Source organism: Battus philenor, unplaced genomic scaffold (genome assembly GCF_028537555.1).
Source record: "Battus philenor isolate CCGP_79_NKW_IND1 unplaced genomic scaffold, ilBatPhil1.0.hap1 SCAF_24, whole genome shotgun sequence".
In the NCBI taxonomy this organism is placed as follows: Eukaryota; Metazoa; Arthropoda; class Insecta; order Lepidoptera; family Papilionidae; genus Battus; species Battus philenor.
This window is the reverse complement of record NW_027181687.1, coordinates 4392380-4406015: the sequence shown is the minus strand read 5'-3', so window position 1 is coordinate 4406015 and position 13636 is coordinate 4392380. Positions and strand designations below refer to the sequence as shown.

The 13636-nt window shown below is 35.3% G+C and overlaps 1 protein-coding gene across 1 annotated transcript; it reads left to right on the top strand.

The window, feature by feature from the left end:
- Nucleotides 1-254: 254 nt before the first annotated feature.
- LOC137924499 (UDP-glycosyltransferase UGT5-like) lies at nucleotides 255-13057 on the top strand. Its single transcript, XM_068767883.1, has 7 exons — nucleotides 255-1178; nucleotides 1312-1534; nucleotides 2113-2332; nucleotides 3254-3458; nucleotides 5999-6102; nucleotides 11198-11528; nucleotides 12320-13057. The coding sequence occupies exons 1-7, from the start codon at nucleotides 363-365 to the stop codon at nucleotides 13055-13057; spliced, it is 2637 nt and encodes an 878-aa protein (XP_068623984.1). The 5' UTR covers nucleotides 255-362.
- The last annotated feature ends 579 nt before the right edge of the window (nucleotides 13058-13636 follow it).

Sequence of the window (13636 nt, the reverse complement as noted above, 5' to 3'; positions counted from 1 at the left end):
TTTTGAAAAATGGCTTAGACTGCCAAGGATCGTGGCAACTCTTAAACTCAACTTAGCATAAATATAACACATGATAATATAAATAATGTCTTGTTTAATCAAGAACAAACTTAAGAAGCATTATTATATGTAAATCCAAAAGTTCCTACGAAGAATCGTTAGCCATTAAAAACCAATTATAATAAATATAATGGAATAACTCATTAAAAGTAAAAAAATTGTTGTTTAATTGCAGTAGAACTTGTGACTTTGTGGACACATTACGTTGTTACAGATATTAAGATACTTTTAAAACGACGATAATCGTTTAATTTGTTAAAAACGTTACAGTTCAGTTAGAATTGAAGAAAAAAGCAAATATAATGTTGCTATTTTTAATATTTTTATTTAGCATTGGTACAACAAAATGTGCGAGAATACTGGCTGTTTTTCCAACTCCATCTATAAGTCACCAAGTTGTATTTCGTCCATTGACACAGGAACTGGCCAAGCGTGGACATGAAGTTACCATTATCACACCGGACCCCGCATTTCTTAAAGGCCAGACGCCGAAAAATATTAAAGAAATCGATATGCATGACATATCGTATTCAGTTTGGAACGAATTAAAGAAAAAAGCCCGTGACAAGGACCTTTATTTAATGACGCAATACAAAGTACTTGGTCAATTATTTCTTAATGTGTTCAGTGCCCAATTAAAGACAGCGGAGTTTCAGGAAATTTTATCTTTGGACAAGAAGTATTTTGATCTACTTCTCATAGAAGCTTGTGTTACTCCTACATTAGCCTTATCACATGTTTTCGACGCACCTGTTATACAAGTTAGTTCTCTGGGAAGTCTACTGAATGATCGTCATGCTCTAGGAATACCTTTGCATCCGTTCTTATATCCAACGGCTACTCGAAAAAGGTTATATAATCTGTCGATTATGGAAAAACTCGGAGCGCTTTTTGAAATATCTGTAACTGAGTACATCGTTGCTTCCATAAGGAGGAAAGAGAATGAAATGCTACGTGAACATTTTGGTCCAGATTTTCCAACTCTAGAGATTTTAACAAATAATATCGATATGTTATTACTTAATACCAATCACATATGGAGTGGAAATTATCCAGTACCACCGAATGTTGTTTTCATGGGAGGAATACACCAAAATCCAATAAAAGAATTACCTACGGTAAGATTGACTTTGTAAATATTTTTTTTTATATACTGTATATATATTTTTTTACATTATATTTTTTTACTGTATATATATTTTTTATATACTGTATATATCTATATTTTATTTATACCTTTCTATGTAACAGGATTTAAAATCTTGGTTGGATTCATCTAAAAACGGAGTTATTTATGTGAGCTTTGGTTCAAACTGGAACAGCGAAAGATTTTCACAAAAATCTAAACGAGTGTTTACTAATGTCTTCTCCAATTTACCCTACGATGTACTTTTAAAATGGGATAACGAAACTGAATTTAATGAACACAAAAACATCAGAAGTTTCAAATGGTTACCACAAGCGGATGTACTACGTGAGTTTTATTTATTTATTACATCTTACTTTATGTATAATAGATTTAAAAACTGGTTTGCTTTCTCGTATAGTTAAACGTCGAGACTTACAATTTAGCTTAAATGCATATAAATATTACCTACATATAAGATTTACATCGATATGTCTGTATATATAAATAGATGTGAATGAAACATATATTTTTATTTATGTTTCTGAAAAATTACTTCAACCAACTTTTTAAAAAGAACCTTGGGTGTATTTCGTATGGGAGGCACGAAGTTCAAGGATACATATTTTTACTGTGGAATAACGTTAAAAATAATATTTTTAATTTATCTATGCAATGATCATCATCAACCATAACCATCCACTGTTGAACATGCTCCTCCCCCATAGGTTTCCAATAAGAGAGGCTGGAAGCAGCAGCAGCAATTTTCGACTACTTTAACAAGATCATCTGTCTATTTTGAGGATAAACGTCTTACTCCACTTTTCGGCCAATAGTCTCCTCTCCAGAAATTAAGTCTTTGTGATCTGAACACTATGCTTACCCACAATCATTTGAACATACCAATAATTATTTTCAATTTACAGGCCATCCAAAAGTAAAACTATTTATTACACAAGCTGGTTTGCAATCGACAGATGAAGCGATTTCAGCTGGCATTCCTATGATCGGTATACCTTTCGTAGTGGACCAGTCATTCAATGCTGAGAAATATGAACACTTCAATATCGGTATAAAATTGGACATAACGACAATTACGGAAAATAATCTCAGAGAGTCTATAGATACAGTTATTGGTAATGAAAAGTAAGTTATTTAAATTTAAATTATATAATAAATAATAATATATTGCGGCTAGACAAGTATTATTGTATCTGTAAAATAATCAACCTGCTATATGAGGCGAAAACGATAAACTGGATTTTTAACGTAAGAAAACTTCTGTCGCCTTCATACATCATGAATAAGTAAATTTAAGTCCTCTTTCTAAATTTATTCGTCACCTCTAGTAGACATGGAAGGCTTCTATCCAGAGTAATCTCTAATGTAACGGACCGCTTTGTGGCTCCACGTGGTGACCTCGTAATTATTTCTTGTGAAAAAGTTTAGGCTATGCGTGGTCAACGGTCTGCCACCTCGAACCTCATGTAGCTATAATTGATACACTTTACATATGAAGATTGTAATCGTTATCTTAAGACGTGGAATCATCACCGTTATCACCAATTCAGTCGTAGAAAGTTCACTGCTGGAACTGGAACGGGCCTGCATCCATAATCCGACGACCTTAATTATATCGGCGAAGAAGTTTTATGTTTCATCAGTGACATGCAAAGCCTAATTCTTCAATCGACTACCTTCTCATCGTCTCTCACCGTGATTTTTTATTATTGATAATTGGACGTTTTACCTCGTTTGAGTATTAAATTTGTAAACACAACTTGCTTAACAGAAAAAAAAACATAAAATGAACATATATAATCTTTCCGAAAATCAAATTTATCCGATTATTAATTTGTATTAAATATAGTTACTAACGACACTGACTTAAACTTTTAAACTGAACTTTTAAAGCAAAGTTCCATGTCACTTGATTTCAATAATTTAAAGAGTTGTATTAACAATTTAATTTGAAATGTTCTAGTGACGAGATGTAAACATGTCTATATTCAATTTTAATATCTCTTTTAAGTAGCCTGGATTTAATTCAGGGAAAATATTTTGCAGGTACCGCAAGAATATTGCCAAATTACGAATGCTGATAAATGATCAACCGGTGTCGCCTCTGCAGAATGCAGTGTGGTGGACGGAATATGTGATTCGCCACGGAGGGGCCTCGCATTTGCGTTCCCCAGCTGCAAACATATCTTGGCTGGAATACTTCGAGATAGAATTATTAGCAGTTATTATGTCTATACTCTTATCATTAGTCGTAATATTAATTGTGACGTTAAAAGTCTTACTATCATTTATCAAAGGAATGTTCAAAAAGCCTAAAATAAAATCAAATTAAACGTTGTTGATAATGGATGGTATGTAAACGTGTTCAGTACATGAATTACTTTATTTCAGTCAAGTCATTTGCGTGTTGTTTTAATCTTTCAAACTAATTTTGCTATGTAGGCACAGCATTTGTTTATCTAAACATGCTAACTTAGTATCTTTATGTCTTATCGTGGTAGCAAACCGTTTCAGTAAGACTACTTTTTTGTATCTTGTAAAACTTTTTAGTAATTAGGAGGTTCGCAAAGTAATGTCGCTTTCTCATGTAAAACTCACACGACTACATTTTAAATAAGTTTTTATTTATAATCAACAATATATTCGCCTTCGTTATCAACAACCTTTTGTCATCTAGTATACAAATTTTCAATGCTGTAGTGGTACAAATCAATTGGTTTTTCTGTGAAATATGTCGACACAAACGACATTATCTTTTTTGCCTTCCTAATATATACCTTTGATTTTTTGCGTATTGTACAGTATTTTAACTATTTGTAAAAATTGCCTTTGAGTAGAGATTGCGTACCAGCGATCGCCCTGTAAGATTTATTGACAGACGATTGTGTTAATGGCCTCAGATGACATAGGATGCAAACTCCTTCAAACTGTTTTTTTTTTAATCTATAGGGAAGACGTATGTCCAGCAGTATTTTCCAACTGAAACAATAGAAGTTTTATTTTATAGAAACACGAATATATTTAGCAAAGACGTGCTAAAATATTCATTAAAGTCCTAATTAATTACTAAAAATTCCTAACTAAAGTAAATAGCTTACATTTCAAAAAATGTCTCTTGGAATTCTATTTGTATTTTTATTTTATTTTTTATTTGATTCCTTTGGACGAGAAACGTGCCAACCTCTGCTTTACTTTTATCTTTTCGTGTAAAAATATTTAAATTCATCCCAGCTCGCATATATTCTTCAAAGAATATTAAAGTCATGGTTTATATTACCGCAGCAAAGGGGTCAAGGTTTATATGACGTCACATCGTAAAATATATTTATCTTTTGTCTTACTTTTTATCTGTTCAGTCTCACACGGCGTGTTGTCTGAATGACTGTTTGTGTTATCTTTTTATTACTTTTCACATTAAGTATGCTATTATGTGATTCTAATGTTTTAAAACATACAGGGTGATTGATTATGTGTTAAAATTTTATAAAGGTACTTCTATTTCCAATCATCGTGTTCAACGTGATCACTCTGAAATGTTATAATAACATTTTTTTATACTTTTGTTATAGGAACGCGTCAGGTCAATAACATTTCTCCGTTCAAAAACGGCAGGGACAGATAATTAATTTTAAGATGCAGTAGTAACATAAGAAAGCTTTTTCATTTAAGCTATTTATTATCACTGAATTCAATAATTTTTGGGAAGGGTTTCATTTCAGACGATGGACGCCCACTGCAGGCATAGGCCTTTCCAAAAATCGCCAAGATGACCAGTCTTGCGTTGCCAGCATCCAGCGACTTCCTTCTACCTAAGTTATCGTCGGTCCACCTAGTGGGGGGGTGACCCACACCGCGTCTACCGGCTTGTGGGCGCCACTCAAGAACATTTAGGACCCAACAGCCTTTGGTTCCACGAGCAATGTGCCCCGCCCACTGTCACTTCAAGCGAGAAATTCTTCCAGCTAAGGATGTGATATTGATTCTTCTGTGGAGTGCCTCATTTTTGATTCGATCACGCAGCGAAGCACCGAGAATAGCCCTATCTATTGCTCTCTGACGTTCAGCCATTGTATAAGGTCCATCATAAGCGACCAGATCTTGGATCCGGAGCTTACCACCGGCAACACACACTGGTTAAAAACCATCTTTGTAACTTTGAGCCTTTTTATGAGGCCTATCGTAAATACATACATTATGTAGGGTTTACCATAGTATAGTTGATAGCAAATAAGTCATACATTTACATCTTAAATCTTTTACACATATAAGCAGTACTGTATGTATTACTGTACTTTTGTGTTTTTGATATTCTACAAAATTGTATGTATGTGCAAAAATAAATTATGGCATTAAATTGAAAATGCAGCTTTTTCTAAGTTTTACGAGTTTAGTAAAAGTTGTCAAAATTTTTGATAAATGTTTTACATAAATAAACAATAATCTAAATGTTGTTTTATTAATCGGTATATAATATTTTTAATCAATACCTCCACTAACAAAGGTTATAGAAAATACCTTAGGAAAACCGTACCCGCATATTATTACTAAAAATTCGAATGTTTTACGATATCAACCATGTTTACCAAAAACTGTCTCATTGGATTCTCAGTACTGGAGGTCATCTTACTAAAAAAAACAATTGAACGAATTAAACATCACTACGCGTTGATTAGCGCATCAAGTCAGCCAATAGACATCTGTTGCTAGATATGGCCTCTCCTAAAGATCACGATGATGGATCTTGCGCTGCCCGAATCCAGAGAATTTCCTCTATCTCCTCTATTCATTTAGAGCGGGGCTTACCCACGCCGCGTCTACCGACCCACGGCTGGCATACAAGAACCTTTCGATCCAACGACGTTGGGTTGTACTGATCAGTATTATTGTCTATTAGGGTATGTATGTTGATTAATCACCTCGATCGGTGCTTGCTTTAAAGTCCATCTATTTTTCTCAAAGTTTCTTGCCAGAGATGTAATTTGTCAGCTTTCTATAGTTTCACCGTTTAGTTGCCGAGTCCATCGCGTTGTCGGAGTCAGGCTGTGTTCAGTGCTCAGGGTTCATAGCATTTAAGGAGGTTTTATTGCAATGCAATAGCATTCCAATCAATGCTACTTTGAAAGGCCACTTCAGGAGAGATGATGAGGACTGACTTTTGACAGACCTGACTTCTTCAGTATGTTGCAGAAAGATTTCGCTAACATCGCGTTTCTAACTCAGTTTAGTCACAATTAAATAATAATATAACTATCAAATCGATGAATAAACCATTTTTTCTACTTATATGGGTGTCAAAAATGTTAATATTTACCATTACCATGATGCAGTGGTGGCCCAGCGACTGAGACTTTCGATCGTGGGTCGCGGGTTCGATTTAGAGGATACAACCCAGTATAATTCACACTTTGTGCATTAATTATATAGCATTACGAATGCTCACAAACTAGTTTCTAGAGAACGGGCAGCATCGTCTTCTCCCTACCATAATACCACACCGTGGAGACTTAGTCTTGTAGTAGGCATCTGTGTGATGAAAAAACTGCGATGAATACCGTTAAGGTACTAAAATTAATAGTACAAGTTTCACTATGCATTTTAATTACAATAAATTTAAAGTAAATCACACTGAAGTAAAATTGTATCGTATTTTCGTGTTATCAAATATAAAAATTATCTGACGTTTGTAGTTGGTACTGGCTGACCTGTCTTAGAAATCAATTATCATTTCGAACCTTAATGGGTTAATTATTAAATAAAAATTTATAACGAAAACAGAGTATTTATTGTAATACTTTTTGCTTTTGTAATGTTTCAGTAATTTTGATCCTTGTCCAACACTAGTGCAGTGACATTCAAATGGCCATACAAAAAACATGCATTATAAAAATTGGCTCCACAAACATTCAGTGACTGCTCTCTCATTTATTCATCGACCTTTCAAACCATACCTTACAAACCGTACCGGTAATATTAGTTTTTTTTTTTTCTTATCGTGTCCTAATAATAGGAATATTAAAAAGGAATTTAACAATGCTAATAACTTAAAATGCTTTATTATGTTATATAGTTTTATCTTAATAAAGTTATCCAAAAGATTTGAAATGAGTTTTTCTATTTTATTTTACCGCCTGTAAAATTTAATAGCAAATTTACATGTTCGCGCCTTTGCTGTATTGGAAGGAAAGACAATTTTATTAATATAAAAGTCACTCAATAACAATTATTCAAGCACTGTACAGGTAGTTTATTATCAGCAAAAGGATAACATTTAATACAAGACTTCTTTTAATGCGCTTCTTTGTTGACTCATTCCAAATACGGTCATGTTCTGTCCACTGCATATGTTGCAGTGCGCAGTCCTTTATAGTCCTGTGAAATTTAATTTAGACGAAGCTCCTAAGCAAAACTGGGAATAATTATAATATGTATAATTTGACTGATCGATTAAGAACAGCTCAAAAGTTCGTTAATTCTATATGATTTTCTACATATATTATTATATGTATTTAAGAGAATAAAAAGCATTGATAATTAGATAGCTTGCAGAAGAAAATTTGGCCTATTTTATTTAGCCCATGTTTTGCGATTAATAATTAAAAAACAAATAAACACAAATACAATCACTCACATGCAAGAATATGTGCTTGAGTTCCCATTAGTTTCGTCAGACCAAAACGACATAAAAAAATTTCCCACACTTACACCTTAGGAAACTAGGAGTAGCTGAAAACAAATTCTACACGACACTACCGTCCCGGCCAGCAGAAGGTGAGCCGCCTACTTTTGTGTTTGTAATATTATAAACAAAGAATTTTTTTTAATATTAGCGTATTATAAGGAAATAAATTTTATTTCCAGTTCTATGACTGACCAAGCTATAACAGCCTGTTAATACTATAAGCGCAAATATCTAAAATAAAAAACAACAGGGATAAAAATAAACATTTATCCCTTATTTTTATTTATAAATTAAATAAAAAACAATTACAATTACAATCAGTTTTAATCAGATATATTGTGTTTACAAAAATCTTTAGAATCAACGAACCAAGAGTATGATTCTGCACAAAATCAAACCCAAGAATATATAGTTAAGGCAAATAATCTCATTGAAGTAAGCAATTAAAACATTGAAAGATTTGAATAATTGAGAAATAAACATTTTTGAAGCTGTTCGCAACATCTACAGGGCGTTTTACAAAAAGATAAACAAGATTTAGAGACAACTTATACAACCTCTAGTACAATTACAATTACAATAACGGAATTAGTCCCATGACTAAATGTTACTATTTTATTTCAATTAAATAAGTGGCTTTGTCAATACATTACATTGTTACGAATATAAAGAAATCTTGAAAATAAAAAAAATTGCTGGCGTTTGATTGTGAAAAATACTATTTTTTTATATTTTAATTCGACATCGTTAAAGCGAAGAGTGCAAAAACATTGTCGCATTATATAATTTAACCCGCTCTGGACATTGTGTGTGAATATCAATGATAATTTAGCATTGTTAGATAAAAAATTAGTTTGAAAGAGATAAAAAAAACACGCAAATGATTTGACCGAAATAAAATAATTCATGCACTGATCACGTTTATTTACATCCATGTCACAATCAGTATTGCGGCTAACGATAATAATATAGACATGATAGCTGTTAGTAATTATTGCTGCCTATGCAGTATATTGTGACATTTAAATATTCAGCGGGATCGAGGTGCAAAGGCGCAGAAGGCGCCTAGCCCCAGACCTCTATTACAACGCTTTGGTGAACGCTCCATTTCTTCCACCAGGGGACCTCAGCCTAGTCTGTCGCTCGTCGATAATACCAACTCATCACATCACACAAGGGCCCCTGAGAACTTCAGCTTAGTCGATTGCTATTGCCTGGCTAATATCACTACTGCCACTTCGGAAATTTCATCGAAGAAATGTGATATACGGGCAGCAAGGCACCTCCGTCTGCTAATCGCATATATGTTTACATCTTGTCACTAAAATGTTTGAAATTAGATTTTTTTATGCAATGTTTATTAATAGGACGGGTGATTAGTTTTAAAGGTTTAAGTACAATGATGCCAACTGTTCATATGTCGTATGCAATTCGAACAATCGGTAAATCATTGGATCCAAATGACTGGGGACTTTTCTTTAATTTTCTGAACGCAAATCATCTAGTTAGTACTGTTTTGTACATTTACTGCTAATTAATGATCATATGATTCTTTAGGAAGGTTATACGGGCTCAATTGGTTTTTTTCTGTGTATAACTTATTTTTACAAATTTTAATGATTTGATCTTGTTGGCACAATAACGTTCAATTATTAGCAAATGTAAAATTGTGATCATAGGCAATGAGAAGTTAGTCTATTATTGCTATCAACTAACTTGCCTTAATATATTCCCTATATATATTGTTAGAGCTCAAGCCTCGAGTGTTTGTGGGCGAAAAGTATCAGGCTCACCTAGCGCCACTTGTTGAATGTAATATATCATATTAACAGATTTTTGGTCAAAGACTTTTCGATTTCCTCACGATATTATCTTTCACAGTCGTTATCATCAGATTACTGGAGTTCATTGAAGTTTTCTCGGAAAAATTACCCCAAAAATCTCAATACTGTGCATTCAACGTAGACGAGACGAGAAAACATTTCATATGAAATATTCACAATGTAAGCAACGATATTCCTTATACTAGGCGCCGTGTTAGTCTCACTTAAGATAACAAATACAAAAAAAAATTGTAGATTTAAACTGACGCCACGATCCGATTGTCATACAACACTAAACTTTTAACTTTTCGCCTTTGACACTGTATTATCCCACATTGCTTGGTTTACTGGATGTAAAGTCGCAAAAATATATTTAACAGACGTATCTTAAGGTTATAATTAAAACGGAAGTGGGATATAAACTCTTATTTATATACACATAGCACATAAAAATGAAAAAAATATATGTAAAAGTAAATATCACTACCCAATGCAAATATAAAAAAAAATCAATTAATAAGATGGCAAGCACTAACCTGATCTGCAAAGCACTTTAAAAGACATGAAACAAAAATTGAAGACAGCTCTTTAAGAATTAAGTAGAAATTACAAGTGTAATTAATAAAAATTCTCAATTTAAGAAAGAGCTTGTTGATTTAGGTAAAAAATATTTAGAAATTGTAGTAGAAAGTAAAGTATCTCAGTGTCATTGTAGGTTCATTCAACCAATGCTTGTGGAATGAATGAATTATATATCCTTTGTGTTCCAATATACTGAGTGAGTCGTTTTTCTGTACGCAATTATTTTAATATACAGGCAACCCTGGCAGTCCTGACAGATTGGGTTAGAGACTTGTCAACGTACGGTATTAATTACTGTGTGATCATAATAATTAAATTAATCTATTAAGTGATCGTTTCATTCCGGCGCCAATCCTATAAGATTAATTGGGACATTTAAAGATTCAAATGGAATGGATGCTTACACACAGTTATGGGCACTCTTAATAAGCCGTTACTCTGAGTCCTATGAAGAGAAAACAAAGCGCCTGATTGAGAAAAAAGAATTAGGAGACTGTAAACCTTCCGCCTTCCTTCGCCATCTACAATCGCTGGCTAAGGGCGCTGGAGAAACCGTTCCCTGCGCACACACATACACACAAGATGAGTAGACTACCCAACTATGTCAAAGGCGTTCTCCTAACTCAAAGGACGGCTACATTACGGGAACTGCGGATTCTTGCCGATTAACTACAAGATGTCTACAGACCTACGGCTTCTCAAGTACACTTCATCCAGTCCAATCCAGATTCTACACAATTTTTGACTAGAAAAATAAGTAGATGAAATCACCCATGCCGTGGCAAGTTTATCGACAGGCGGACGCTGCAATTGCAATCACTCCCAGTCGCGCAATAGAGCTGCATCTGCGTTTCCATTCTAGACCATGTGAGGGTGGATTGTGCTGGTTTTATGAACGCTTTGCAGAACGAGCCCAAAGATGTGCCACTCCCTGCAGTTGGAAACAGGGAAACAGCAAGGGCAGTCAGTAAAGCCAACTACTGACTGTAAACCAAACAGTCGCCGCCTCTTTGTACTCGACAAAAGCTCAAAGCAGAGATTTCTAATTGATACGGGCTCTGATATTTGCTGTTTTACCCCCAAGTACACCCAAGGTCGTCCGCAGTTGTCAACACTACACTTAAGTGCTGCTAATGGCACCAGCATAAAAACATGGAACCATACATCTAACACTAAGCTCAGGGTTGTGTCGCAACTACCACTGGAACTTTGTGATTTCCTTTCTCACTCATGGACGGTAAACGACTCATGGACAGTACCACTGGACTCGTGTCAAGTAGGGCAGTGTAAAGAACTGATCAAACTAGTGTTAAGGTCAACACTAACTTTAATAGTAATAATATTTGTTGCAGCAGTATTCCAGACGAGTTTACATATATAACACGCCCACCTGGTATTAACCTCAAAATTAAACATGACACGGTGCATTTGATCAACACCGCGGCCGGACATGATCCGGACTGGCACCGCTCGCACATCAAAAAGCCCATGATCGTCGCCACTGCACATGGCACTTAAAAAAGATGCGTCTTGGGGACCCAGCGTCGATTATCGGGCTCTCAATGCTCGCGCCATCCCTGATCGTTATCCGATTTGGCATATAGGGAACTTTAGCCATAACTTAGCTTGGGCCACCGTTTTTAGCACATTAGACATATCAAGGCATATCAGCAAATACCAGTTCCCCCGGATGACATATGTAAAACCGCCATTATCACCCCTTTTGGACTGTTCGAATTCCCATATATGACCTTCGGGTCCGCAATGCGGGACAAACCTTTCAACGGTTCGTGGACGAAGTGGTGCGAGGATTTAATTTTTGTTTCGGCTATGTAGGCGATATACTCGTCCATTCAATGAATGTAGCAGAGCACGAAAAACCCCTCTGCACACTTTTTTAACGGATTCGCGAGTGCAGCATGATCATCAATCAATCATAAATCGTGGCAAGTGCACATTTGGTGCCAAGGAAGTGACCTTCCCCGGATACAGCGCTGAAGGTACACACCCCCTCAACACCGCATCCAGGCTCTGTTAGACTTCCCACCACCTAATACTAATCAAAGCATGCGACGTTTTCTTGGTACGGTGAATTACTGCCGCCGCTTCTTCCCGGCAGCTGCTCAGCATCAGGCACCCCTCATAGATGCAGTGACAGCAATTCAAGGCAAAAGTGCAAAACCATTCACCTGGACTCCTCAGCTGCTGGAACATTTCGAGGCATGTAAAAACAGCTTAACCACCGCCACTACCCTAGCGCAACCCAATCCTAGCGCTCCATTGTGCCTTTTTACTGACGCATCGAGTAGCCACATTGGCGCGTGCCTCCAACAGAAGACAACTAGCAACACTTGGCACCTGCTGGCATTCTACAGCAAGAAACTGACAAACAAACAGAACAGCCTTCCGGCATACTACAGAGAGCTTCTGGCGGTGTACGAAAGCGTTCAGCACTTCCGTCATATCATGAAAGTACAACACACTACAATCTATACCGATCACAAACCTTTACTGTACGCTTTCGTACAGAAACGAGAGAAGCTATCGCCAGTTCAACTGAACCAGCTGATCTTTGTTAGCCAGTTCACCACAGACATTGTGTATAATAAGGGAACAGATAACGTTGTTGCAGATGCACTGTCACCCTGGAAGAGGACTATTTTGCACTCGCACAAACGCAGGAAGTGGATGATGAACTTTGCCGCTTACGTACAGTTACAAAAGACCGCGATTGAGGCAGGTGTCGTCTTAGTAAGGTATCTTTGAACTTTGGCCGTATGTGAGGACGCTGATTTTGAATGATAATCATCAAGATGCCAGTTAAAAGATGACAATATCAGTCTTTGGAGTATGCATATGTCTGCAATATGTATTTTGCCATCAAGCAAAACCGCTAAACATCACCAAGGGTCATGGAATTCCTTTCTGTTATCTTAAATAGTCTGCAGAAATATGTGTCATATTTAATAAATATATATGCGGGCTTATTACTAACTATTTGGAAAATTTTGTTCCCATTCGTAAAAGTGGACAAAGGCAAAACATAGCTACTACCGTTCTATTTCTTTTATATTTAGTCTGGTAATTTTTTTTGAATGCCAGTTCTTTTTTCTATCATTAGGCAAAGTGTTACAACTGAAAAAAATTCTTAACTACTATGTTAATTTTTTCGAATTATTTGATTAAAAATTTGCATATTAAATCTCATATTTAAGTTATATATTTAGTTCTGTACTAACATGTTTTTGTCATTTGTAACGATAACCTACTTAATTAAAATTAGGTTTCTGAATATATATAATCATGTATTATATATGCACCAGGCAATCGTTGCGTAAATGATCT

Coding starts and splice junctions, on each gene's coding strand:
- LOC137924499 (XM_068767883.1), top strand. CDS start 363: ATGTTGCTATTTTTAATATTTTTATTTAGCATTGGTACAACAAAATGT. Junction 2,333..3,253: donor ACAGTTATTGGTAATGAAAA/GTAAGTTATTTA, acceptor AATATTTTGCAG/GTACCGCAAGAATATTGCCA. Junction 3,459..5,998: donor CTATACTCTTATCATTAGTC/GTAATATTAATT, acceptor CTATTCATTTAG/AGCGGGGCTTACCCACGCCG.